This window comes from Balaenoptera acutorostrata, chromosome 20, assembly GCF_949987535.1.
Source record: "Balaenoptera acutorostrata chromosome 20, mBalAcu1.1, whole genome shotgun sequence".
NCBI classification, from domain to species: domain Eukaryota; kingdom Metazoa; phylum Chordata; class Mammalia; order Artiodactyla; family Balaenopteridae; genus Balaenoptera; species Balaenoptera acutorostrata.
Window position 1 is genome coordinate 20,726,433 of NC_080083.1, and position 26,165 is coordinate 20,752,597.

General features: G+C 55.8%; 1 protein-coding gene across 1 annotated transcript in view; it reads left to right on the forward strand.

Annotated features, from left to right (window-relative positions):
• Positions 1-317: 317 nt before the first annotated feature.
• TMEM132E (transmembrane protein 132E) overlaps positions 318-26,165 on the forward strand; it is a 53,412-nt gene continuing 27,564 nt past the window's right edge. The window contains exon 1 of the mRNA XM_007190169.2: positions 318-1,939. Coding sequence (XP_007190231.2) covers positions 1,873-1,939 — 67 coding nt within the window. The 5' untranslated portion in view covers positions 318-1,872. The remainder of the gene's footprint in view (positions 1,940-26,165) is intronic.

Consider the following 26,165-nt stretch of genomic DNA (forward strand, 5'->3'; position numbering starts at 1 on the left):
GGCCCCAGCGCTAGCCTGCTCTGGGGAGGAAAAATAAAACATGAAACAGGGGTTAGCGGAATCGTGACGTCGGCCCTTGCCCAAGTCTCGTTAAGGAGACGCGCGCACTCCCAGGCTGGGAATGCGGAATGGACACGTGGACAGAGGAGGGGGAGCTGGGGCGCGAGGCAGGGCGGGGGGTGGGGGGTGCGTCTCCGTGGCGCGCGAGTTGTGGGCCGCGCGCTCCGGGGCCACGTGACCACGGGGAATCGGGGAGGGGAGGGGAAGGGAGCGAGCGCGCCAGGCTCGGCGCCCGCTACTGCCGGGGTGGGCGCTGAATCCCGGACGAGGGAGGAGGGCGGGCGAGCGCGAGTGTGTGTGTTTCTCTCGAGTCATTTACGGCGGAGCAGCCAGCGCGATCGCCGAGGAGGCGGCGGCGGCAGCGGCTGCTTCGTGCAACTGTGGCTCCCCCCACCTCCTCTTCCTTTTTGCTCCTTGATTCTTCTTCTCCCCTCACACTGGTCCATGGGGAGCCGGCCCCCCTGCTGGCACCTCCTCTCCACTCGGCTCCGTAGGAACCAGCTGCCGCCTCCCTGGCCGCGGGCTGCGCGGGCGCCCGGTGCCCCGGCCCCTGGCGTGGCGCCCGGGTCTCGCTGCCCGCAGCCCAGGCAGGCGCGGCGCTCCGCTCACCCAAACTGACTCCGAGAGAGAGAGCGAGCGAGCAGATGCCCGGCTGCACCGAGACATCGGGCATCCGGGGGCAGGGCGGGGGCGGCGGGGAGGAGGAGACATCGGAGACTCTGAACCCCGGAAAAGTTCAAGGTTTGTTCAGGTTCCCCCGGGGAAGGCGAGGAGCGAGGCGGAGCAGCGTGGCCCTCTGCTGAGACAGCGAGACCTGGGAGGAGAGGGGGGCGACCCGGGGCTGCCGCGGGCTGGCCGAGCCCCTCTCCATCCTACGACGCTCACGGCCAGGAGGCTGGAGTCGGCCCACGGGGCAGGAAGGGCTGGGGTCAGGCGCAGTAGCCGGGTTTCCCGCTCACTCGCTTCTCCACACCCCATCTCCATGGGGCAGCCCGTTCCGGCCGCGCCACCCTCGCGCCAGCCGCGGTGCCGCTGCCCAGGCAGGCGGCGCTGAGCCTGCCTTCGTGGAGCCCGGGCCCTGATCGAGACTGGAGATAGCGCGCTGGAGCCAAGCAGGGAGCTCGGCGAGGGGACAAGCCGCGGGCTGCCCATCTCGGGCACTCGGTCCGGGCGTTGCCTTGGGTCGTGGCGACCCGCGTCGCCGGTCTCATTACTGCACGGAAACTTTTCCTTCTCCAGATGGATTAAAGTTGCCTGGATTTTCTCTTTCTCTGCGAAAGAAATCATTCATTTGCACCTAACCTGGGATTTTTATGCTGGAGCTGCTGCTGCAGGGCGCTCAGAGGAAGGAAGCCGCGCTATCCATGTGGGGTTACTACCGAAACCGAAGAAACTGGGGTTTGCATCGGAAATCTGCACCCTCGAACGAGTTCGGATTCGAGCCGGACCGCGGGGCTGTGGAAACCAACACTTGGCCCTAGGCAACCCGCGAGACGCCAGTGGCCACCCGGCCCCAGGGCCGCACGTGCGGCTCCCCCCTAGCCGCACAGATCCTGCAGGGGGCACCAGCCGGGAGGTGGAGCTCCTCCCGCCTGGTGCTGCGACCCCACCAGTTCCGAGGGTGTAGCCGGCGGCGCCCGGGACGCCCCCTCCCCTCAAAGTGTCCCCGAATTGCACTCCCTGGCCCCCAGAACCTCAGCAGAGACAGCCGGGCGCCACGGCCACCCTAAGTTGGATGTGACCAAGCCCAGCCTGGGCCCAAGTCGTCGTCGACCGTTGCCCCCTCGGCCCCCTCCCGCTCCCTCCTCGGCCATGGCCCCAGGGATGCCGGGCCGCGGCGGCGCCGCCCTGCTCTGCCTCTCGGCGCTGCTTGCCCATGGTGAGTATCGCGGCGCGGACTCGGGAGTGAAGATGCGGCGGGAGCCGCTGGAGGGGGCAGAGAGGAGCCTGGAGAAGGAGAACCTCCACCCCCGGACTCGCAGCCGCCGCTCCCAGCTTAGCATCTCGAGCGGCAGCTCGAGTTACCTCCAGCCCCCAAACCCTTCGGCGGGAGCGGAGGCTGCGAGGCCCGCCCTGCGGACCGAATCCGGCCCCGGACGGAAAAGGGCGAGAGGGGGTACCGCTCCAACCTCCTCCTGGTTAGAGAGCAGGGTCCAAACCCGGGAGTCTGGGGGCGTGTCCGCCCACGGAAATCTAAAGGGACCCGAGGGATCCGCTGGATCGCGTCCGGGCCGCCCCTCCTTCCACTCCCAGCCCGGCAGCCGGCGGGGCTGAGGGCTGCTGGGGACCGCGGGGATCGTGTCTACCCCCGCCCCTGGCGCGCAGGCCGGTGCGGGGCCGCGCCGCCCGCTGCCTCGCTTCCTGCGGCGGTCCTGGAGAAGGGAGGTGGACAGGGGCCCGGGGATCGCCTGCCCGCCGTCCTGTGAGCTGCATCTAAATGGCCGGCTTAGCCGAGCCAGAGGGTGGGGGTCTGGGCAGCGGGCGCAGGCCCGGGCGGCGGGCCGCGGGCGGAGCGAGCGGGCTCCGCGCTCTCGCGTTCTGCAATCTGTTGCGTCTGCTCCCCGGGCTCGCCCCGGGCTCCGCGGTAAAGGGGGTGGGAGAGGGAGGAGCCGGGGTTGGCGCGCTTTGGCACTGGGACAGCAGCGATATGGGTGGGGGACCTAGGGTCGCGGAACAGCCCCCCAGAGTGGGAACTCAGATCCGACGGGAGGAGGCTGCAGCGGGCCTTCCGCAAGCTGGAGGCGCTCCAGGAGGCGAGGGGCGCTGACCGAGGAGGGAGGGAGAGAGCTGGGGGGGGGGAGGGGAGAACGGAGAAAGAGAGGCTCTCTGCCCCCTCCCAACGGGAAACGAACGTAGCGGGTACATAGTTCCCCAACCAGCAAGGGATGGGGGACTTGGCTGCCCCACGCCGAGGGGTGAGCCTGGACAGCCTGGAGAGGGGCTAGCATGGAGGGGGCAGTGGGCTCTCCGCGTTGGCGGAGGACCTTCCATGTGCCCTGCTCAGCTTTTGCCCACGGCTGCCCGGTCCCTAGGAGCCTGCCCGGCGGGCCGTGAGCGCGCCCAAGGTCTCTAACCAGCGGCCTCTCTCACCCAGACCGAGGCGCCTTCTCAAGGTTGAAAGAATAAGGAGAAGGATGGGTTCAGGGAAGCTAGGGTCCTGAGGCTAGGATGGGGTGGGGAACAGACTGACCTCCCTCTACGAGAAGATTGGTTCTCCCCGGCTTCAGGGAGGGGGTGGCTCGGGGTTGGGGGGCTGTTTTGCGTTCATTTCACCAGGCACAGCCAACCTCAGTTCTTTATCAGAAGACTGGGCAGGGGGAGTGCTGCTGGGAACCAGAAATCTCGGGCTCCGTGTGCAAGATTGAGGGCGGGGAGGAGGTGGGGAGAGGGGACTCTGGATGTCTGCGCACTGGAACTGCAGGGGCTAGGCTTGTGACCCGGACCCAGTGAGCAGGGAGTTTGGGGGCGCAGCAGGAGGAAACCCAGCTCAGGCCTGGGTCTAGGCGTGGTTCTGCCCCCATCCCCTGCGTCTTGCTCCCAGAGCTCCCTTCCAAAAGCCCAGCCATGGCCTCACCTCCAGGCAGCTCAGACACTCTTATTGGGTTCCGACGGCCCACCTTTCTGATCCCTCAGCCTCCAATTAAGGATCCTTTCCCCTCCCTCACCTGCCAGAATCTTGTCGGCATCCTAAAACCCAGCCCCAGTAGGGCCTTGCTGTCCTGACATTGCTTCTCTTGGAATGAATCTGCCTCCTCTTCTCCTTAGATGTCGGTGTCTTCTCTGTACCCAGTTAGTCCTGGAGTGGTGGAGGCAGCTGGTGGGCTTATTCTGCTCTGTCCCCCACACAGCCAGCGCTTAGCACAGTGCGCGGGACACCCAGGGCCCAGGATTGGCTGGTGATTAGAAGGAAGCTATTTGAGGAGGTGGAGCATGGGTCCCCCACTGGGCAGGCATTTCCCCCTCCTGCTTATCTGTCTCCCTTTCCAAGTTTCTTCCCTGAATCCCCAGCCCATGCCTCAGACTCCCCTTCCTTAGGGAAGGGTACCAGCAGATGCTCAAAGCTTGGGGACCCCCGTCCCAGATGGATAAGGCCACAGAAGTTCCTCCCGCAAAAATACCATCTCGCCTGGGTTTCCCCTTCAGGAATACCTAACACCCACCCACCCAAACCATGCCTTTATCAGGAAAAGGGTACATGGATTTAGTCTCATTTCAAGCTAACTCTTGGTAGGGTTTTCCGGGCTCTTCAAAGATGCAGGAGCGGGGATACAGTTGCACTTTTTCATGCCTGGCAGGCTACCGAGGCCACAGGGCTCTGACCACACAGCCAGACCGGGAGCCAAATAGCCTGGGTTTCTGACTCTGGCGCCACCGGGCAGGGTGACCTCGGGCTGCCTCCCTCATGTTCCCCATCTTCCCCAAGCAGTGTGGCCCCTGGCCCATTCCTCCCCTTCTCACTCTCTGCCAGGACTGCTGGGCAGATACCATGTGTGAACGGAGCCCCACTACCTTTCAGGGTCCAGCTCAGCCTCTGGGGTGGCAGGCCCTACACTGCTGTCAGTCTCAAGGCTTCTGCCAGAAACCATCTGAGAAGGCCACTTTCCTTCATCTGGTCTCTGGGGAGGCATTCTGCTCCATTTCTAGTTTGGATAGGAGTTTAGCAAGGCATGGTGGTTGTTTAACCTGTTAGAGGACTGATTATGTCAGCTTCCTACTCAGTAACCTTCACTGGCTCCCACTGCCTGTAGGATCAAGAATACACTCTTTGCCCCCTCAACATACAAGGTGCTCTGTGATCTTGTCTCAATCTACATCTTCACTTTTGCGGTACTGTCCCCTCTCCATCCTCCGTGCATCTTATGAGATATTGCTCCTTTCACCTTCCTGCCTTTCTGCTTTTGCACCCACCAGCCCCTTCATCTGGAATACCTTGCCTCCAGAAATCCTTACCTTGCCTTCAAAGCCCAACTGAAACATCACCTCCTCCAGGGAGTCTGCCTAGATTACCCCTTGGCTGCTCATCAGCAGCTCCTAACCCCCAACAGAAGTAATTGGTCTCTTTCCTGTGCTGCCTTGGCCCTTCATGCTGCCTTCCCAGCACTCCTCAGGAACGGCAGTGTGTGTGTGAAGGGTATGTGTGGGCATATTTATGGGCATATCTATACATGTACCCCTCCTGATCCCCACACACTTGCCTTTAGGGCAAGAGCCATGGCTTCTTCGGTTTTGCCCCACTCTCCAATGCTTGACACATAGTAGGCACTCAAAAGAAATGAATGGGGTGTGAAGATAACTCTGTTGGGGGCCCTTGCAGTGTCAGTTGAAAAGGGAGCTCTGGGGTGTGAGGCAGAAGAGGGGAGGGGAAGGAGACAGACAGAGACACCAGGAAGAGAGCAAGGGGATGGGAAAGAGCCGTGCCATACCCCTCGAGTGGCCCGTACAGGATATACATGTCTGGGGTGACGTGTTGTAACACGGATGTGAATGTAGTGTCCCGTCTTGCTCCGAATACGTGATCTCAAATGTATGTGTCCTCACCTTTGTGGTCACCAGCCTGGCTTCTCTTCCAGGTTGTGTCCGTGCTCTCCCCAGCCCACCGATTATCCAAGTTCTGGGCTCCTTTGGAGATGGAGGGAGGACACAGCAGGAGGACAGGGTCAGTGCTGGCCTTGGGAGGCTCCCTCACCACTGGGAGTGAGGAAAGATGCTTCCCCCTTCCCCCTCTACACACACCCATCTTCCTGGCCACATGGAGCCCTATGCCACAACACAGCCTTGTTAATGTTTAAGACCAGTAGGTGGGGATGTGTTATAAACTTGGTGGCAGAAAATGAGCTGTATTGGAATCCATTCTGAGGATAGTGCTTGGCTGAAGGAGGTAAGGCCACTTTGGAACACCAAGACGGGACCCGGGCATCTCCTAAGCCCTCCCTGGGGGCTTGTCTGAAAGTGATAGACCCCAGGCCTGAGATGGGTAGTGAGTGCTTGTGATGCTGCAGAATCTGAGAACTGGAGAGGCAGCAACTCCAACCTGGGGCAGAGGGGATGGGGGGCGCGGTGGTCTCTCTTCGTTGCCCTACCCACAATGATGGCCATTCACAACACCGAAACTAAAAGAGATCACAGAACCTGCAAATCCTACCTTTGTGCAGATGTGGAAATGGACACTCGGAGAAGGAAAGGGACCGGCCAAGGTCATCCTGCCAGTTCATTCTGGAACCAGGACTAGCGCCAGAGCCCAAAGGGGTTTCCTAGATTGGCAGTCTGCTCCAGGCCCCTCGGCAGAGATTCCACCACCTCTGTCATCCCCTCTGTCTGAGGCTTCGGCTTCATACAAAGATCTCTGGCCTCAAGCTAGCCTCGGGTCCCAAGCAGTCGAGGTAATCAATCACCAGTAGTGTTAATAAACCTTGCCAAGCACTACAGAGGGCACATGGAGGGGCTCAAAACCTGATCTTCGACTCCTTTTCATGAGCTTGAAGTGCAGTTGGGGAGATGAGAAAAAGGCCCCCATTCTGAAGTTCAAGGCGGTCTGGGTCCCTGGGATCCATCATTTAGAGGTTCAAATCCTGACTTTGTCATCAACTTGCTGCATAACCACAGGACAGTCACCTCCCTCTCCAAGTCTTGTTTTCCTCCTCTGCAGAGTGAGAGGAGGCGATGCCCGCCAAGCCCCCTTCCAGCTCACTTGTTCTGCCACAGAGAAGCCTCTTGTCACCTCCCTTGTCTCTCCGCCCCACACCCATGCTCCTTCCACGGAGGCCAGCCACAGACGCTAGCAAATGGATAGGATTCTTCCTCCCCGTTCCCTCCCCAGGGAACTTCCTTACTTCTTCCTTGCCAGTGCTCAGCACAGAATTTTAATACGAGATTAATGAACCGGTTGTGGGGTGACTTTTTTTTTTTTTGAAAATAAATTAATTTTTCTATTTTCCTGCTCTGTTGTTTTAAATGAAAAGTGGGCCTCCTTATCATCAATTCAGCTGGCGATGCCATACTCCAGCAGTCCCCAAGGATGGGGCAGTGTATGGGGAGCACCGACTCTCTGCCAGCTACGGCATCAGTCTCTGGAGGACCAACGGGCTGCCAGGGAGGGGGCGGGGCATGCACTAAGACAGGTGAGGCCGGTGTGGTAACAGAGGGGACAAACCACTCTTGGGAGATAGACTGAGGGTCCAGAAGTCATTATCTCCTTTCCTCTGCCAAGTTTGCCCCTCTCCGCTCCTCCTCCACCGCCTCCCCCCCAGGTCCCCCCCCTCCACTCCACCGCCCCAGGCCCTGCTGGCTGCCAGACAACCAAGCAGGATGAAGTGGAAAATGGAAGCAATTACCTGGATTATTCAATGCTTGTTGCACAAATGAATGAACGCAAGAATGAATAATTCAGTGCAGAAGAAAAAAAGGGTAGAAAAGGTAATTGAAGAAAACCCTTTTAGGTCCAAATTATCTAGATAATTATCTGCCTTTGGAAAGTTCTGCTTTTTATCAGACTTGAATCCTTCCTGCTGCGTTCTCACCCACACCTTTTTTGGCCCATGAGAGTGGGCAGCTGGTTACTCTCTTCTCTTGAGTGACTTCCTGTTCAATTCAAACTGAAGGGCGGTGGGCAGGTCGTGTGCTGGAGGAATTTCTCAGCTTCTCTCTGTTTCCTGAGCCCACCTCTCAGGATCCTCAGAGCTGGGAGAGTGATGTGCCCAGGATCACCTGGATAAATGGATGACACTCAAAATGGTCCACGTTCTCAGAGGCACCCCATCCAAGGATCCAGGTCTGGACAGCATCAGACCTTACAGGGCGAGCCCTTAACCCTGGGAGAGAACCGGCAACCAGGACACCCTCAAGCCCAAACCCCTCCCCAGGAACACAGCCCCAGAGGTGGTCAGCCCTTAAACAGATTCAGCCAGAGTCACGCTGGGTGACAATCTCTCTGCTTTTCTGCGGGAGAGAAGGGGTGGAGGGGAAATGGTTCCTGCCCTTGGGGATCGCTATGACAAGGGAGACATTCCCATCTTCAGAGAGGCCCTAATCTGATGAGGGAGGTGCAGCCCCAGCCCTCCGAGGTGGCCTTTGTCCTCTTGCACATTGAGGGTCCGATGGTGAGAGACAAGATGACCGCCTTTGCCCAGAGGTTGTAGGACCGCACCTTGCAGGCCTCCACCCACCCTCCCTCAGCCCCCAAGACTGGTGGGGAGCCTGGCTCAGGGCCAGGAGCAAGTGCATTTTTGGTGGCTTGGTACAGATGATGCAGCAGACTTGTCACGGCAGGAGAAAGGTGTCGGTGGGAGCTGGCAGTGCAGCGCACTCAAATGCACACCCACACGGTCATGGGCACTCACCCGTACACTTGAGGGTCCCAGCAGTTCTTTGGCGTTTAGATCCATGATCTCATTTGGTCACTGGGAGACCAGTGACCGCCAGGTAAAGGCAGCAACTAGGATCCCATTTTACAGAGGGTAAAGCTGAGGCTCAATGGAGACCTGGCCACACAAGCTCTTGAGGTCAGGTTTTCTGACCATGAATACAGAGGTCTCCTTGCCGTACCCCTCTGTCTCATGCACACAGGGAATAAGCACAGATGGGGACTGACAGCCACACGCCCGCATACCTGAGCGAGGCCCACCCATCTGGCTGCATTCATCTCTCCAGTCCTTTACATGGGTCACGTGCTTTTCCATGTCAGAGCCTCTGTATATACTGTTCCCTCTGACCAGAACACTCTTCTGCCCCAACTCCTACTCAACCTTTAGGCCCGAGTGGATCCACACTTCCTCCTGGAAGCCTGCCCTGATTCTGAGTTAAACAAAGACCCACCAACCCCTGCCACTCATTTCCAATTTGCTCTCTTTGTAAACTGCACTGCCTGGCCTCCTCGCTGGCATTAAACTTGAATGGACCTGGAAGTTGTATGCCCTCTTCCCGGTGCTGTATCCCCCGGGGTCTATTGGGATCTCTGGAATAAAGTAGACATTTAACAATTTGTCAGATGAGTCGCTGAATGTACACTTGTGCACATACGTGTACGCACAGACCGCTTCCCTGTCTCTCAGCAAGTATTCAGTTATTGCCTACTGTGGGCCAGGCACTGTTCCAGGCACTTGGTCTTAATCCACGAATACAGCAAAAAGCCCTGCACTCATGGAGCCTTTATTCTTGCAGGGGGCAGAGAGGAGGCCACAGTAAATAAATACATACAATAAGTAAATTATATGTCAGAAGGCAACAAGAGCTGAGGAAAATAAAAGAAAGGTAGGGTATGGGAATTGGGAATTCCAGCGTGTGTGTGTGTGTGTGTGTGTTGGGAGGGGTTGTGCAGTATTAAAATGAATCTTCACTTGATTAAATGTTATTAAGCAGACTTGAAGGAGGCAAGGGAGCATACTAAGCGAATAACTGAATATCACATTGGGACCAGTCCTAGGGCAGGGGTGAGCTTGACCATTCAAGACAGCAAGGAGGCCAGAGGGGCTGGAACACAGTGCAGGCTGGGAAGGGTGCAGGGAGATTAAGTAGGGAAGGGAGGCCCTAGAAGATTAACTGGTAAACTGAGTGAAATGGGGAGCCATAGCAGGGTTTGGAGTGAGAGTGACCTGAGCTGCTGGCAGCTGCAGGCTGGCAGAGCTCCAGACCTGTGAGGATAGGGACCCCACCCCCTGTGCCACAGAGGGGACCTCTGTCTGCTCTCTTTAGCTCCTTGCCCTGCACAATCTTGGCTGTGGCTGTCTTTCCTGCCACCGCGCGGCCACCCCATCGGAGGCAGGACCAGGGTGTGCAGGGGGCAGACTGCTGCAGAGACCATCCAAGGATTTTCAAGGCTGGCTTCCAGACCCGCCCAGCCAAATTAGCTATCTGGCCATCCAGACCTCTTCCATGGACTCGAGCTTCCTGTACGTAAAATGGGGCTGCAGCAAAATCCAGTCTGCCTGGGTCTCTGAGAGGTCCCACAGCGACTCCGGATTACCTGTTGCTTTGACCTCTCTGCCTGTCCCTGTTTTATGTCTGCAAGTGCTCAGCTGGTGGTCCCTTCCTCCCACGACTGGCCCCCTGCCACCACAAGACCACTGCAGCCCATGCCTCTTAGCCAATGAGGTGACCTGCCCTGAGCTGACCCACTGCCCTGTCATGAGTCTCCCCAAGTCACCCCAGTCTCCCCTGCCCTGTCCCTTCTGGGGAGAGACAGGCATGTGGGACCTTTGTCCAATAGGAAGGAACTCTTGGATTGGAAATAGGAAAAATTGCCATTTTCTCAGCTGCCAACACAGCAGAGAAATGATCTCAGTTTTCTGTGGCTGTTCCCGACAGGAGAAAAACTGCCAACCGCCAGCCCCGTGCATGAGAGGTCTGAGATGCTGAGGAAAGAGAGCTGGAGCTGGGGGAGGTGGCGGGGTGAGAAGCCGGGGTGGGAGTGGGGCTGGCTTGGTGCAGAGGGCTGAGCTCCTCACTTGGCTGCAGCGCTCCTGCCTGGGAAGCCCTTCCCCACCCAGAGCCCGCCGACCACCCACCTGGGTCTGAGCAGCTATTGAACTATCTAGTTATCTTAATAGTCACTTCTACTAACTGAGCACCTAATATGTGCCATGCCCTGTGCTGGGCACCTTTGGAGCCGGCAGACTGTTCGGTCTCTCCTTACATTCATAGTTCTCCTCGACCCTCACCTTTTCCCTGCACTCGGCTCTAACACCAACCTGCCTGGCTTTGTCCATCCCCTTGTGATTTCTGGGCAAGTTACTTAACCACTGTGCATGTTTCCTCATCTGCAAATGATTATAAAAATACCCAACTTAGAGGGTTGTTGTGATGAGTCATTATTCCAAGTCAGATATTGAGAATAGTGCCTGGCACAGAGTGTCTGAAAATGATAGCTCTCAGTATTATTGTTATTAATATTATCAGCACACGCCAGGCACTGTGTTAAGTGTGAAAATGAAGAAAATACAGGGCCTGTCCCACGAGGAGCTTCTAAGGCGTTGTCCTGGGGAGATGAGCTGTTTCTCCACAGATTGTGATAAAATTCTGCCATAGACACGTTGGAAGGGATACAGAGTTGTGAAGGGAGAAATCTCGTATCTGCTAGAGAAATCAGGGAAGACTTCGTGGAAGAGGTGCCACTGCAGAAGGCCTTAACCCAGGTTCAAGAATTCTGCCTCTTAAGACTAATCAGTCAGCATCCACTCTGTGTCCAAGACCCTGAGGAAGACAGAAACATAGGACAAAAATGGTCCCTGGCCTACCAGCTCTGAGTCCAGCAAGGGAAGAGCCACAGCTGCCTATGAGGGAATAGCAGGCAAGGGGGCTAAATGCAGGGTTACCTGGATGATCTCTTAAGACCTCTCAGAACTTTGACCCTGTGCTCCCTGGAGCATTGGGGAGCTGTGGAGTATTGTGGAGTGAGGGAGCGGCTTGATCAAAGCAGGGATCTAGCAACAATGACTTAGCTGGGGGCAATTTGCAGATTGGAGCAATATTGAAGGAAGCTGTTCCAGCAGCTGATCTGGGAGTGAGGGCTCTTGGAACGGGGAATGACCATTAGAAGTCATCAGAGGTACCACCACACGGCAGACAACCGGGGAGACGAATCTGAACACCAGCTCTGCCACTTAGCAGCAGCCTGACCTCTCATTTCTACTCCTTGGTTTCTGCCTCTGTAAGATAGGATGGCGAATGGGGAGCCTGTAGCGTACGGCTCAGTATTTGGAGCTTTTTTATTATTTTAGCAGCTAAAGCCCAGAGAGCAGAAGGGACTTGCCTGTGGCTCACAGCCAGTTCTGACCCCCTTGGGTGGGGACGGGAATGTCTTTATTGTCTGGTCAGGAGTACTGGGGAAGGTGGCCCAGTGAGAGCACTGAGACAGACAGGATCTCTCTCACAATTTTTATTAGAGGCCCAGCCTCCCTCCTCTTCCCTTACCCTGGCAGCCAGAAGCTCAGGGGTCCGATCCATCCAGGGTCACTGTCAGTGACTGAGGCTCCAGGAGAGCCTCAGAAGAAGCCAGTCACGTCAGACTGTGGTTTTCGAGTCGCCCAAAACCAAACATAGGTTGGAATCGTAGCCCTGCTGCTGTGTCGCTAGGTTACCCGGGAACACTTGCCTGCCTTGTCTCCTTGAGCCTCAGCTTCCCCATCTGCAGAATGGGCATAATAGCATCACCTCTCTCTGCTGTGCTGCCACAAGGATAAGAGACCAGTGTACATGGACGTGCCCAGAACAGAAGCTGTGTGCCTGCCCGAGGGGCTCAGGAAACAATCAGCAGGTTTGTTTCCTTCCTTTCTTGCCCAGTGCCAGGCCTCGCTGCCAGGAAGCATGCTTAAGACAGTGCCAAAGAGTTCCCGGAGAGCTGTTTTTTGGTGGTTGGGTTTTTTGGTTTGGTTTTGTTTGGGGTCTTTTTTTTTTTTTTTTTTACCCTTGATGCCTCCTAGCAACATGTTGCTTGTTTTAAAAACAGCAGTGGCCAGCTGCCGGCCCCTCTCCCTCCCCCCCTGCCTCCCTCCTTCCTTCCCAGGAAAACAGCTTCAAGCATCGCCCCCACTTTCCAGGGTCTCTCCATCCCAGGGTGGAGGAGGCCTTCCTGGGAATGCAGCTGGACCCAGAGCACACAATGCCAGGGTGGGTACCTGGCCCTTGAGGCCACGGCTTCCCAATATTTGCATCTCCTCTACGGCAGCCCCCACGATGGGCATAAAGGCTACCTGTACACCATCAGGGCAGGCCGCCTGTGCCATTGCCAGAAATCAGGTCTAAGGATACAGGGAGATTCTGACGGAGCCCAGGCATCGCTGAAGCACTTCTGCTGCTGCATCCTGCAGCCTGAAAGCTCGTGGACACCCTGGTCCCAGAGCTGACCCCTCCCGCTGCCCATCCTGTAGGGGTGTGGGGGGCTGGGTAAGGAGAACAGACAGAACTCAGTGCGTGGTCTCTGTAACCATTTATAATTCATCGTGACCCCTTAGGAGTCGCTCAAATGTCCCAGTCCACCCAGAGGACCCTCGTCTCCCCAGCCTCCCACCGGTTTCCTCTGTCCCAGGTGTTCTTTCAGCCAACTGCTTGCCTTCAGACAAATCTTTTCCTCCTGCTGCAGTTTAGTTTCCCTGCCCTTGAGAGCAGGGTTGCCGGGCTGGATCAGTGCTGTCCAACAGAAACGTACCACGAGCCACATGTGTAATTCCAATTTTTCTAGTTACCACGTGAGGAAAGTAAAACGAAACAGGTGAAATGAATTTTAGTAGTATATTTCAACCAAAATATTCAAAAGATGATCATTTCAACATGTAATCAGTGTAAAAATAGTTAATGAGATTTTTACATTCTTTTTTCTCCCTTTTGTGTTACATCTTCGAAACACCCCATGCAATTTACACTCAGCAACACATCGCAACTCCGTCACAACTGGCCCCATTTCAACTGCTCAATAGCCACACGTGGCAAATGGCTGCCATCCTGGAAGGTGCAGGGCTAGGAGCTCCCCAAGGGCCCTACCACATTCTCCCCTTGGAGGTATTTTCGGGGCCCTGGAGTTAGTGGTCTGGGGACCGGTGAGCCCTGGGGACTCTCTGGGGTCCTTCTCGGAGATCCCCTGCCCAGCCTAGAGCCCTCTCAGCTCCTCCCCAGCCCTGGCATGGCTCATGCTGGCCTTGGGGACTCCCATTCATGCAGGCAGCAGCTCCCAGATGCCCCCCAGAGGCCACGCTCCTTCCCCCTCTTCCCGGAGATGCTAGGAGATGCTATAGACCATAGGCCCGATCAAGTCACCTTGAACTCACTGAGAGTGAAAGCCAGAGTCCTTCAGGGGCTGACAGGCCACACGAGTGTTCCTTTTCCTGACAATACCTCTCTGGCCATATCTTCCCTGTCACCCACTCAGCTCCGGCCACACTGTCCTTTTTGCTGTCCTCACCCATGCCAGGCGCCGAGCCTCAGGTCCTTGCTACCCCTCTGCCTGGTCTTTTCCTCCAAATAAGCATGACTCATCGCCCCCCTACCTCCTTCAGGTCCGCGCTCAAATGCATCTTACCAGGGTGGCCCTCCCAGCCTCGCCCTACTTAAAACAGCCCTGCCTGCCCCTCACTCTGCCCCGACCCTGCTCCATTTTTCTCCCCCTGACATACTGTATAGTTATGTTTCTGCTTGTTCATAGACTGACACCTCCTCCCCTTGGAATGGAAGCCCCACGAGCAGGGCCACATCTATTCTGTTCACAGCTGTATTCCCAACTCCTGAACCGGTGCCTCGCCAGAGAAGATGCTCAGTACCTATTGTGTGAAATGAATGAATAGAAACGTTGCTCCTTCCCCTCCTCTCACCCTTTGCACCTGGGGCACCACCCAGAAGAAACATCTGGGCGCTAAATGAGTGACAGGGACCAGAGGGGGGGATGTTTATTCCTTCCCGCCTGCCTGCCTTCAGTCACACAATCAGCTGCCATATCCTTGCTTTGCGGTCTTGGAAAAATTACGTCACTGCCCTGTGGCTCAGTTTCCACATCTATAAAATAGGATAATAAGAGTACCCTCCTCACAGGATTGGGGTAGTGAATAAATAATAAATGCATGGAATGTGCTTGGAGCAGAGCCTGGCTTGTAGTAAGTGCTCAGTAAAAAGTAGCTACAGGTTGATTCAGCTCTTGTTTTTGAACACCTGCTCCACGCCAAGCACTGTGACAAACATTGATCATGCGGCAGGAAGACACGGTTACCAGCCAATGTGGGTCGAGGATGCAAACAATTTCAGTGCAGGGGGCAGAGGGGAAGGCAAACAGAGACTGGCTCACCTGGATTTCGGCAAGGGGCAACCACTGCCAAAATCTCTGTGACCTGGTGCGTTGAGCTCCACATGGGGTGACCTTTGTGGAGCAGTCACATGGGGTGACCTTTGTCCACCTGCTACAGCAGTGGAAAGACTACAGCACTCACTGCAGCCAGGGAACCTCTACTCTGTCACCGACCTGGGGGGAGTCACTTCTGTTCCCTAAGCCTCAGGCTTCTTAAAGTGGGATAATAACAAACAGCATCTGCATCTCAGATCATGGGGATTCAATGAGCTGATGTGTAAAGTACCCAGCACTGCCCAGAGGCTGGATAGACAGGAGATGCTATCAGTACCCTCCCTGCTAAAGAACTGGCCAAAGGGAAGAGAGAGGGTGTGAACCTCCTTGAGTGGTGCCTGCGTGCCCTCCATCAGCGCCTGTTGGTTTGCACTCTGAAATTCTCCCTGGACTTTGGCGCAGAGGGGCCGCTCAGTGGGGGGAGATACTTAAAGTTAGGGGAGGTAGATGGGAGCTTCAGGCCCCTCTCATCCTGGAACCATCCTTATCTGAAAGATGGGGAGATTAAAGTCCAGACAGGGGAACGATCTTAGCCCAGCACACAGCAGTCAGGTGTGGCAGAGCCGGACCTGAGACTCAGGTCCCTGCTCCCAGGCCAGTGGGCTTGCTGTTGTGTCTTCAGAGGTTTTGCATGAGGGTGTTGGAGGTTGGGGGCAGCGTGGTCAACTATTGCTGGAGGAAGCTGGTTGGTCACAGATTGGGGCTCCCCCCAACCCCCAGTTAGCTTCCCCAGGGGCGTATCCAGGGGAAGAGCCCAGCAGGCATGATGTTTACATGGAGTAACCAGATTCCATCTCCAATAATCGCATCACAAACAGCACGAAATGTGAACTGTGGGGAAGACTTTGCTAAATGTATGACTGGTTTTCTCATTTTCCCTACGCTCCCCTCCCTAGGACCCCCGCCTCTCCTCTTCCACATCATGCACGCATGTACACACACACACACGTGCATTCCCCATGCATCCCGTTCGGGCCTCTGATACCAGCCCAGTGAAGGCCACTTTTGTCCTTGTCCAGCCCTAGAAGCGTGACTTCTCTGTCTGGGGGGTAGGCAGGAGATGTGAGTATTTGAAGGTCAGGTTCTCAACCTCGAAGTGTCCCACTGTTCCCCACCATGACCGAGGCATCTGGAGCCATTGGCAGTTGAAAAATGGCTACACTTTATGACTTTATTACAGGTAATCCTCACTGCGAAGTTGATAATCGTGATGCCCATCATGTGGATGAGGAAACTGAGGCTTAGAGAGGAGAAGTGATTGGCTCAGGTCACAGAAGAAGAAGAGGCAGAGAGACTGTGTCTTCCACTCCCCCGGGCCCTAATCTCCTGACTCTGGAGCTCTGGGTCCCAAAGCCCCTCCTCCAGGCCCTAATATCATAGAAGAAGTGACACACTCATTCAGCTTGATCCCAGTATGGTCAACTCACCCATGCAGGTGCCCCGATCACAGAAGGGGAAACCAAGGCAGGGCGGCTGGCTCACCCACCCGTGCCCCCTTCCCTCTTCCTCATGTGTCTCAGCCGTCTCTGCCCAAGATACAACGCCCCCAGCCATCCCTTTTCCTCGGTCCCTGGCTGCTGCCTGGGGGGGATCCCAGGCAGATATGTCAGACCAGAACCCTCCCCCAACCCACAACCTTCAGAATCCAGAGTCTCCTTCCTTCTCCATATCCCTGCAAAGCCGATCTGCATAAAACCATCCCCGGGCCCTGCCTTTAAAACTCTTCATCTTTTCTCTTCTCCCTAAATGGCCCCTAAATGATTTCTGTAAATTGCTCTAAGTAGCTCAAAAAAAAAGAAATAATAATAACTCAGCGACTGGCTGCCTGACCGGAATGTCGATGGCTCTCCTTCTGCCTGGCCGCAGCTCCCAGGTCCTTGCTGCTGGGCACCCAGACGCATGCCCCTCTGCAACACACCCAGGAAGGGGTGCATTGCCTCTGAGACCCAGCCTTGCCTCCTCTCTCAAGCAAGAGGCTGCCCAAGTCAAGTGCATCCCCCATGAGACAGGGAGCTCCCCCGGGTAGCAACATCCTTCCCTTCCTTTCCCTAGCCCCAAGACTGCAGACTCTCCCAGGAGAAGCTGGGCCTCCCTCATCACGCTAGGGCTCCTCCAGAGAAGACTGTGCCTCTCTCATCAGACTACGGGCTTCCCCAGGAGAGACTGTGCCTGACCCATCAGTCCGGGGACTCTCTCTGCGCAGGGCTGCGGGGGGCACTCGGCAGCCCCCTCTGATTCTAACTTTCCTTGTTCCGCAACCAGTTCCCTTACAGGCCCTCATTTCCTTCACCCCGGATTAGAAATCTTGGTCCTGATTCCTAAACTGAGATCTGTTTTATTGATTGATTGATTCATTCATTCATTCTACACAGCTTTCCTCAATACCTACTGTTTTCCAGACGCTGACCGGACATATGTGTCCTTCTATAGATTTGGCCCCTTTGAGGCACTCATCCCTGTGACCAGAGCCCCCAGACATGGCCTGGTTCTCCATGGGATAGGGCATCCAGCCAAAGGGCCCTGTGGACATGAACCCAGCCTCAGCCCCTGGTCACCATCATGATCTCCTGGCCTCTTTTCAGTGTGGACCAGAGAGGGGTCCCTCTTGGGGAGCAGAGGCCAGAGGTGGAAGGGAGGTGCTTCCTACGAGACCCCAGCCTGGCTCACTCTTCCATCCAGCCCCCTCCTCACTTCCTGCCCATGGAGCTCCACCATCTCCTGGCCATCTGGGGGCTGAGGTCAGGGCCAGGAGACCTTGATCCAAGCAACCTAGCCCCCAAAATGGTGGTGTGGCCTTGAGCAAGTCCCTTCCCCCTGCTGGGTCTCAGTTTCCCTTTCTGAGATGTGATAAGATTGGACTCAATCATTGATTTTCTGGGTTTTTTTCTTTTTTGGCCAGAGAAATGCATAATATATATGTAATATATAATATATTATAGCATACAAAATATGTTATATAGAATCCAGATGATATATAATGCAGATCAAAGCAGAGCTGCTGGTTGAATGGAGAGCAGCGGTGTCTCACTGAGTTATCTGTCCCACCCTCTCACCCCATGGCAGCCCTGGAGACCCCCAGAGAGCCTAGCTGGCAAGGTCTGGGTTCACTTAGCCCACCCCTGAGGCCCTGCCACTCTGCCATTGGGGGAATCTGGGTGGTGCTGTTGATGGGGGGTGGTCCCTTCACTTCTGCCACCGATTCCCTGGGACCCCACTCTGTTTCCCAGTTGCGGGGGAAGCCCGTGAAAAGAACTGGCTCTTGCCAGCACCCCCTAGGACCTTTGAATGAGTCCAGCCCCCAAGTAGAAAGGCAGGCATGAGAGCCGCTCAGCAGCCGGCAGGTGAGGCCCAGCCCAGGACAGAAGGCGGGATTGTTCCAGATCCACAAAGCCCTTTGTCATCCTCCCTGCACTCTCTTTGATGTGCAGAAGGAGGAAGGAGGGTTACAAACACAGACACAGCCCTCCACTTCCTCTCCGATTTAATTGGAACCCAGTTCAGTGAATAATTGTTACAAATGTGAAATCACCTTCCACCAACTTGGGGATGGGAGCCTGCGCTCAGCGTGAGCCTGTGAGACCCAGGGTGGGACCTGGCCCTGGCCCAGCAGTTTAGGGTTTCCATGGGGTGGGGAACTGCTGACCTGCAGAGCTCCTAACCCCACAGTGGGAAGAGCTGCAGGGTGGGCCGGTCCAGCCCCTTTTGCAGGAGCACAGCCTCAGGCCCCCAGCCTCCGATATTCACGTTCAGCCAAACTGTATTGACCCAAAATGTGGACTCGCCATCCCAGGTCCCACAGACCCTTGCCTGGTCCGAGTCCAGGCAGATGGAAATAGTGTCACCGTGGAGACACGAGCGTGGGTCCCAAGGAGAAACAGAGAGAGGGAGGGGAGTGGGGAGAGAGGGCAGGTATGAGTTTTGGTCGTCTGTGGGTGCAGGGGCAGGGAAGGAAAAATTTTGTGAGAAATAGAACAACCCAGGCAGTGGTTCTCAATCTTGGCTACGCATTCAGGATTTTTTTTTTTTTTGAATAAATGCTGATGCCTTGGGTCCCAGCCTCAGAGATTCTGGATTCACTAGCCTGGGGTGTGGTCCGGGCTCTCAGGTGATTCTAAATGGAAACCATGATTGAGGCTCACTGCTAGAGCACAACTCCCTAAAAATGGTAGAGGGGGTGGGGAAAGAGTAAGATTCACCTCTCAGGACCCATCCAGAACTTCTGGATTAGTTTGGCTGGGGGGGGGCCTGGGAACCTGCATTCTATAAAGCTTCGTGGAATTAGGATGATCCTAGAGGGATCGCCTCAATGCTGGGAGTCCCGGTGGGGAGGGGAGACTTGGAAGCCCCAGAGGAGAGGGGCCCTGGGAAGGAGGAGGAGTGTGGAAAAGGTTTTGATGATTGGACTTATCCTATTTTTAAATGATTTGCACAGAGACTTCTTTTCACTTTCTCTCTCATTCCCTTTCTCTCCCTCACTTAGTCCTCTGTCCCAGGACCCAGAACTCAAGGTAACACACTTAGAACCACTATTCAGTCTCAGTATACACATAGTAGGTGCTCCATAAATATCTATGGAATTAATTATAGGTAATGTCTCTTTGGTGGGCTGGCCTGGAATGTAACTGCTATTGATATTATTGTCTCTATAGAGAAAGGTGTGGAAATGTGTTTCCCAGTTCTAACAGCCAATTTTCAATGAACTTTTGATAAGTGGCCCATTTATAAGTTGGAGCGAGAGAGAGAGAACGTTCTGCTCTCAATGAACCTAGCACGGACTCCACCCTTGGGGGTCTGTACTGTGTAATATCAGCACCCAGATTGAAGCCAGTGGAGCATTTATGGAGACAAAGAGAGGAACGTGGTCAGAGGGAGGGGGGCCTGAGTGGCGGATGAGGAGAGAAGCAGGAGGGAAGAGCCCAGAGAAGGGCTAATGCATAAGGGCAGGCAGAGCCATGGGTGGGAGCGGCAGGGGCTAGATTGTGGCCAGGGCCAGGACGGATCAGTGAAGTACACAGAGCGTGAGGGTACTTTTCGAATGGCCTCAGGTCTTGGTCGGGGATGTAAAGACAGGTCTGGCAGATCAAAGATTCCAAGCAGGAAAAATAGAGATGCAACTGGAGAAGGGTTGAGGTCACAGGAGGCCCTGAGGTCACAGGACCGCTGACCTGGAGCTCCTGGGCCCAGGCCCAGCTGCCAGTGGGTGTTGTGGGAAGGGAAGAGGGTTGGTCCCCACCAAGGAGCAGGCAGACACCAGGAGGGGATTGGGGGGTGGGGGAAAGAGTGTCCTTCCTGCCTTCTCACGGCACAGGATTTTGGCAGTAACAGCCAAGAGTAATCTTGGTAACGGTGTCACCAGAGACCAAGGAGGGCTCTGGCTCTAAACCTTCTAAGGGTTTGCAGGAGACCCCGATTTGATCACCAGCCTAGCATCACCCCAGTCATCACGGTGGAAAGCGGAAAGAGAGGAGAGAAGCCGGTCCAGAGCCTGGGGGCGCCTTCCCTTCCGTGAGCCTCTGTAAAGCGCAGGGATTGGGCAGCACTTCCGAGAAGGCTTGCTGGTCATTTGGCCCCAGTGGATCCCTCCCTCTCCAAGGGGTGGCCATTGAGCTCAGAATGAGGGGCTTGGGAAGAACCCCCAGCTCCCGGGGCCGCCCCCCTCCCAGATCAGGCTGTCTCTCCTGAAGCAAGGCTCAGCTCCGCAGGGTGCTCTGACCTCTGGCCTAAGGCTGTCTTTGTCCCCGAAGTCTCAGCCTGACTTCCTGCCGATGGAGGACTCCAGAGAGGCGGCATTCACAGGGGAGATGACCCTAGCGGCCTTGGGGGAGGGCGGCTGTCCCTGATCACACAGGGGTGACAGTGATTAAATGTACCAGCAGCTCGGCCACTGGGGCCCTCCCTGCTGCTAATTTGGGTCAATTAAGCCGATTTGTCTTTGTTGACTTGAAGCCCCTTCTCTGTAATGGCTCTGGTCCCTCTGGGACTTCCGAGGAAGGAAGGAAGGAAGGAAGGAGGGGGCAGTGCCCTGGCTACACGGCTGCCGCTCTCCCGCCCCGTCCCAAAGCCCTGGGTTCAGGGACATTCCTGGACCTGTGGCCCCCGCCGTGGCACTGCCCGAGGGCCTCCACGGCTGTCCTCCCTGCAGCCGCCCTGTAAGGCAGATCTGGCAGGGTTAATACTCCTTCCGCAGATGAGCGGTTGAGGGTCCTCCAGGGAGGAGGAAGCGCCAGGTTAGCGGAAGAGAAGTGATCTGAGCCCAGCACTTGGTGCCCTGGGCCAGTGCTCCTCTTGCTGCATCCTTTGGACTCTACAATCTCCTCCAGGCACTCAGTCTGTGCTCTGGCCCCAGGGGAGCCCTGCTGCCACGGCCCCCAGGGGGTTCCAAGGAACACAGTTTGGAAAGCACTCCCTTACCCCCATCAGGCTCCGCTTTCCACAAGAAAAGGGAGGCAGGACCAAATTGGTGTCTCCAGAAAAAAGCCAGCTGCCTCTGCTGGGCCTCCCAGCCAAGCAGAGGTCAGTCTTCTAGCAGGGGTAGGAGTGCTGCCTGGAAGCTGGGCCCTGTGAGTCAAGGGCCTGTCTGTCTCTGGAGCAGAGGTAGTGAGGCTGGGCCCCGGCCTGGCCTCACCCAGAAAAGGGGCAGAAGCAGCAGCGTTTTCGGTGAGAACTGAATCAGAGGCCCGATCCCCAGACTGACACGCAGCTCTGTTCACCCTGAGTTGTGTGAGCTGGGACAGGCCCCTTCACTCCTGTGGGCCTCAATTTCCCATCTCTCGTATTGCAGGGCCTGAAGAAGTTAGGCTAGGACCCTACATCTCGCCTTTGCCGAGTCCTCCTGGAGGTGATGGGGGAGGAGGGGGAAGGGGCTGGGAAACGGAGTGCTCTCTCTCTATCTCCATTCCCAACGGGTGACACTTGTCACATTGGGAGACTGGCATGGAAGAGGAAGATCCAGAGCTCCCTAGTGTCCCCTGCAGCTCAGGTTTCATCCCCATGGAGCCAATCTGGGCCTAACACTCAGGGCAGAGGGAGGGCACGGCCCGGGCAGTGGTTTCTGGAGAGGTCTGTGGGGAAAGAGAGTCTGGGAGCCGTGCACCAGCAGGGCCAGCACCCACCATGGAATTAGCCGAGCTTCTCTTTCAGACCCTACCAGTTGGCTGCCTTAACCTGTCTTGTGACTGGAATCATGTACGCCAAGGGCAGAAGATGGGGAAGCAGGTCCAAGTGGGAGGGAAGTAAGTGCACTATCTGCAGAGAAATGAGAGCCACCTCTCAGGAGATCTTTCTGGAAGTGCTGGTGCAAAACAGCGGAAGCAGCTGCAGGGGGGATGGATGGTGGAGCTGTCTCTGCACACCTTCAGCATCTGAGTCAGCTGCCTGTGGATCCGTCCCCCTCAGAGACTACCTGTGACCTCTCTGTGCCCCGCCTGGCACATGGAAAGCCTTTGAAGGACCGAGTAAAGGAATGAATGCATCTTGAGGAAGATAAAGTCCTGAGTCTAATGAGAATGAGTTATTATTAATAGCCCTGCTCACTTGTATCACCAAGCACTTCTGTGCCAGGCACTGCGCACAGGACTTGCATTCATCCTCATGGCAACCCCGTGGAGTGTCTACTACTGTTGTGGACCCTTTAGAGGAGAGGTGGCAGAGGTTCAGTCAGGGTGAGCAACTTGCTCAAGGTCACACAGCTGGAAAGAAGCAGGCCTGGGATTCAAAGCCAGGTTTATCTGAGTCTGGAAGCTAAGCCGCAGACTTCTAATGCCCACAGCCCAGCTACCCAGAATCCCAGGGCGAGCCTGGAGGGCCAGCAGATGCCGAGGCAGCACTGAGAGGGACGTGCTTATCCCCCACTGCCTAAAGAGCTGCTTGTATTTCCTTATGTAATCAGCCGTGAAGTCCTAAGTGAGCAGACTCAGGTCCCTCGTCCCTGACTCTCACACGGGCCATTGGGGCCCTCAGAACATGAACCGTAGGATGTGTGAGGCTCAGCACAGCTCCAGAATCACGTGGCTCTTCAAAGCTCAGCCCAGCAAAGGTGTCTCCTTTTGGAATAAGAAGGCCGGGTGTACTCAGCACCCTGACCTTGGTGGTGGGGTCAGCGGCGCCGATGGAAGCCCTTCCCTCGTTATCCAGAGCAGGCCCCATTGAGCCAGCCTCCCCGAAAGACACCCCCAACCTCAAAGCAGCCAGACTCCATCTTGCTGTCCCCCTTGGGCTGCAGAGAACCGCCCCGTGCCTCCAATAAGCTATGGCCTTATCTCCAGGCAGAAGAAGGGCTGAGACAACCCCTCAAAGCACAGGATTCCATGCATCCAGGAAAGATTTATTAGTCAGCTACTACCATGATAATGCCACATAACATACTGCCCCAAAATTCAGTGGCGTAAAACACGGCACATTTATTTCTTGCAAGTCTGCGGGTGTCTGGGGTTTGGCTGTTCAGGACTGGGCTTGGCTGGCAAGACTCCAAGCTGCTGGTTGATTCCTTCTGTCCATGTCTCTTGCATCTTCTTTGGACCGGGCACTACTTGAGGCTTGTTCTTCTCCTGGCGAAAAGGTCCAACTCTGCAAGTACCTTTCAAGCATCTATGTGTGTTTCATTTGCTAAAATCTCATTGGCTCAACAAATTCCCCATGCCCAAGCCCCGAATCAGGAAGTGGGGAAGTAGACCCCACCCACCACAGGCCAGGGCAGGGGTATGGCTGCATCATACTACTGCAGGGCCCAGAAGGATGGAGATGCTAATTCCGTCTACCATGCAGAAAGAGAGTGGTCCACAGTAACAAGTGGAAAGGGCCAGAGCGGTCACAGGCATAGAAGCTGAGGCCCAGGGAGGAGACAGGACATGCCCAAGTCACACAGCAGAGGCCGGACAGAGCTGGATACTCAGGGTTCTAGATTGGTTCTGCCTCTCGGCCCTGCTTCTCCATCCTCAGGAACTTCTATGAGGCCCGGTCCCTGGGAGGGCGTGCCCGGGGAGCCATGGGACCCAGCCTCCTTAGTTTGTGCTTGTGTCCCCTGGCAAGGCGGGGGGGGGGGACTGGGCCACCCCAATCCCATGACCTCTCCAAATAAGCAGAAATGTGGCTATTTTTCTCTAGCTGTAGTCCCATCTGCCATCCCTGGCTACACCTGCCCTTGCCTGAAGGACAGCACAGGGGCCCTCTTCTCCCCAGCTCGGCATCTCCCACTCACCCCTCCCTCTCTCCTCCTTTTCTTGCCTCCTTCTTTCTTCCCGTGCCTTCCACACAGCAGACGGCAATTCCTAAGGACGGCAGCCTCACAGAATCTCACAGTTGAAAGGTCACCCAGGCCAACCCTCTGCTTGTACAGAAGCCCCTGTGCAGCATCCTCGATGGAGATCGTCAGTCTCAGGTGGCTGGAATCCTCTCGGGGACGGGGATACCTCCCAAGGCAGCCCCTTCTATTGCTGGGCAGCTCTGATCCCAAGAAATTACCAGCTCATTCTTAGTTCCAAGTCTGTCTCCGCCGTAATTCTGTTCACTGATCTTCATTCAATCAATATTTAGGGAAACCTTACTGTGTGTCAGCTGGGGACTAGAGATACAGAGATGAGGGTCACTGACCACATGCTTAAGGGGCCGCAGACCACAAGGGGAGGCAGACAAGGGTGCAAGGTGACAGGTAGGGGATCCATGGTTGTCCTGGGAAGAACACCTAACCTTTCAGGGGCAATAGACAGCTCTTCCCCAGGATGCCTTGGTGCCAGTCAGATGTGGGTTTGAACTCCAGATTCGTTATCTGTTACCTGTGACCTTGGACATGGCTAGGCTGTAGCATCCTTCTGCATAAAATTGGGATAATGGATACATGCTCTCATGGAAGAATAGAAGGTAAAGGACAGAAAGCACTTGGCACACAGAAGAGCTCCATGAATGGTATTGTCGCTGTTATTGTTGTTAATTGCACACCCCAAGATGGAATGAGCATTTGGCATATCTGCACTCATGAAGTTAAAACTCTGACCTTCAAAGTGGGACTTTACGCTGCCCCCAAGCTGGAGTGAGCAAAGAACTGTTGGGAAGGCGACTCTGTTATCTGTCTTCTCGTTGCTTCCTCCCAGAAATGAGGACCAGCAGCGAGACCCCAGCTATGGGTGATCAGACCACAGAAGAGTTAATGTAGATCTTTTTAGCAGAGATGGGGGAGGAGGTGGCCTCAGCATTGAAGAGGATATCCTCTGTTTTTGTGCAGCCTCTTCCAGAATCTGAGGGCTGTAGCGACCTCAGAAATGTCTAGTTGGATACCCCCATCTGAGGCTGGGAATCAAGAGGGTAAAGACAATAAAGATGTGACACAGAAGCCACAGTTCCTATCTGGCACTCACAGCAGACATCATTCATCGATTATGGATCTCTTCTTCCCCTGAGTGAGGATTCAGAATCGTTCTCAGCTCAGATTTTTTTATAGCAGCCCAGATAGACTTCCTGGAAGAGGTGGAATTTCAGGATCTTTTTAAATGGTGTGCGAATCACAGTGAGAAGTGGGGAAAGCGTGATCTAGGTGTGGAGTTTGGGGGATGTCTGGGGAGAATCCTGTGTTCAGTTTTGCACGTGGGCTGGAGGAGAAGCCTTACAGCTGCTCTGCTGTCTGCACAGGTGCTGGGCAAGGCCAGAGGAAGGGGTGAATTAAAGCAGAGTGGGATGGGGACGGGAGAAGGAGGAAGAGGAAGGCCACTGTGAGCAGAATGGGTTATCAGGTGGGGGGCGGGGGTTAGCTGGGGGAGGTGCCCGACAGGGGTTTCTGCCCCTTCACCTCAGGATGCCAGGAGCTGAGCCCGGAGCAGAGAGCCCAGGCCGACCTGCCAGGTTGTTGAGGTAACATAAGCTCAGGGAAATTAATTACAGCACTTGCTTCTCACGCTATGTATCAGCCCCTCAGAGCGGCAGCTCCATCCGTCTCCCCTGCTTTTGCCCCACTGTCTTGAGTGTATGTAGTGTGTGTGTATGGGGCGGGGCAGGGAGGCAAGGCCAGGTACCACATCCTGGCGTCACTCCCCTGCTCAAGAACCCTAGTGGCTCCCCATCGCCCATGGCATGATGGGCAGACTTTTAAAGGCATCGGAGCTATTATTCATGTACAAGCCTAGGTGACTACAAAAGCTGATCAGGATGGCTGTGAACCCTCCTGCTGCTGGGCCTGAGACACTTCCATGGAGCCCCAGGGCGCCACAGAAAACAGTTTGAAAACCCCTGGGGTAAAATCCACAGATGCCTTCGCCTGGCATTCGAAGCCCTTTGCCCCCTGATGCCCATTCAGTCTCAGCTC